At 33.4% G+C, this 1,255-nt stretch overlaps 1 protein-coding gene across 1 annotated transcript; it reads right to left on the reverse strand.

Moving 5' to 3' along the window:
* EIN_007460 (hypothetical protein) lies at positions 1-1,255 on the reverse strand (the record flags this gene model as incomplete). The annotated part of the gene is made up of 1 exon (XM_004254304.1): positions 1-1,255. A coding segment is annotated over one exon (1,255 nt), but the record flags the coding sequence as incomplete, so codon positions are not given.

Genomic DNA, 1,255 nt, shown 5'->3' on the forward strand with positions numbered 1-1,255 from the left:
ACATCTGCTGTTGTTCTTCGTCTTGGACAAATTGCTCAATTAAAGATTCGCTTTTCAAAATTGCAGACGAAGAATTTGCCATATAATTCCACCTTGTTGCAGAGTAAGTGGACAATTTACATTTCTTTATGTTGTTGGAATTGCAAAAAGTGTAGTATTCTTTTAGCTTCGTTGAATTACACAACCATTTAATAAATGTTGTCACTATATCAAATGGTGCTTCCATTCCTACATCTTGTGCAAACAAGTTGCATCTATGAGCGGGGCAGTGTACTCCATAAAACTTTCTTTCGATTATATTACCTTCTGGATTTTTTATAGGAACTAGTTTCATTTGCATATGTTTAATCATGCCGTTATCACAACCCATATTTGCCGATGCACCATCTTGTGTGCTGCCAATAAATTTGCGCAATGGGAATAACACTTCTTTATTGATATCGAAAGCAAGTGCATTGAATATCCATTCACACATTGATTCACCATCACTTTCTCCGTAATACTCTGACAACAAAAGGGGACACTCATAAAAATCAAATTTCATGCACACACGAATAAAAATTGCGACAAATGTTATACCATCCTTTTTATACGTATCAGTTGCTATGGCAAAACATACACAATTTCTAACATCGTTAATAAGTTGTGTCGATGTGATACTGTTTTCACTCTTCAGTCGACGACGCGCACTTCTAAAACTAACTGCGAGTTTTTTATATATATCAACTGCTTCTGGAGTCAATTGAGATGAAGAAATCACTAACGATTGTTTCAAAATTGAACAACATGTTTCAGAAAATTTGTATTTGGTTGTCAAATGATTTATGATGTTTTGAACAACTTTACGTTTATGAGTCAAAACTTTTTTTCGTTGTTGTTGTGTTGTAACTTTTTCGTCCTTTGATGAATCTGAAAACAGTATGTCACAAGCTCCTTTAAATTTAATTAAATCGATTCCAATTGGAGCTTTACAAAAATGAATTAACTGTCTCGAAATTTCCTCGTCATCGTAATCACTAAATGGAGTTACAGTGTATAACGCAAAAACACCGTCGTTGAAATTGAACAGTTCCTCAACAAAGTTTTCAAGTTCTGACACTTCACATGTTAAATCTTCAGACTCCATTTCATTTTGGTGTTCAACTGTTGAGGAATCATTTAATAAATTTTGTGTTTGTAAAGAAATTGCATTTGAGAAATGTTCTTGATTTTGGAGATGATTTCTCTTGTTGATGTAATCTGATGACAAATTTCT

Source organism: Entamoeba invadens (assembly GCF_000330505.1).
Source record: "Entamoeba invadens IP1 unplaced genomic scaffold scaff_1105074724799, whole genome shotgun sequence".
NCBI classification, from domain to species: domain Eukaryota; phylum Evosea; order Mastigamoebida; family Endamoebidae; genus Entamoeba; species Entamoeba invadens.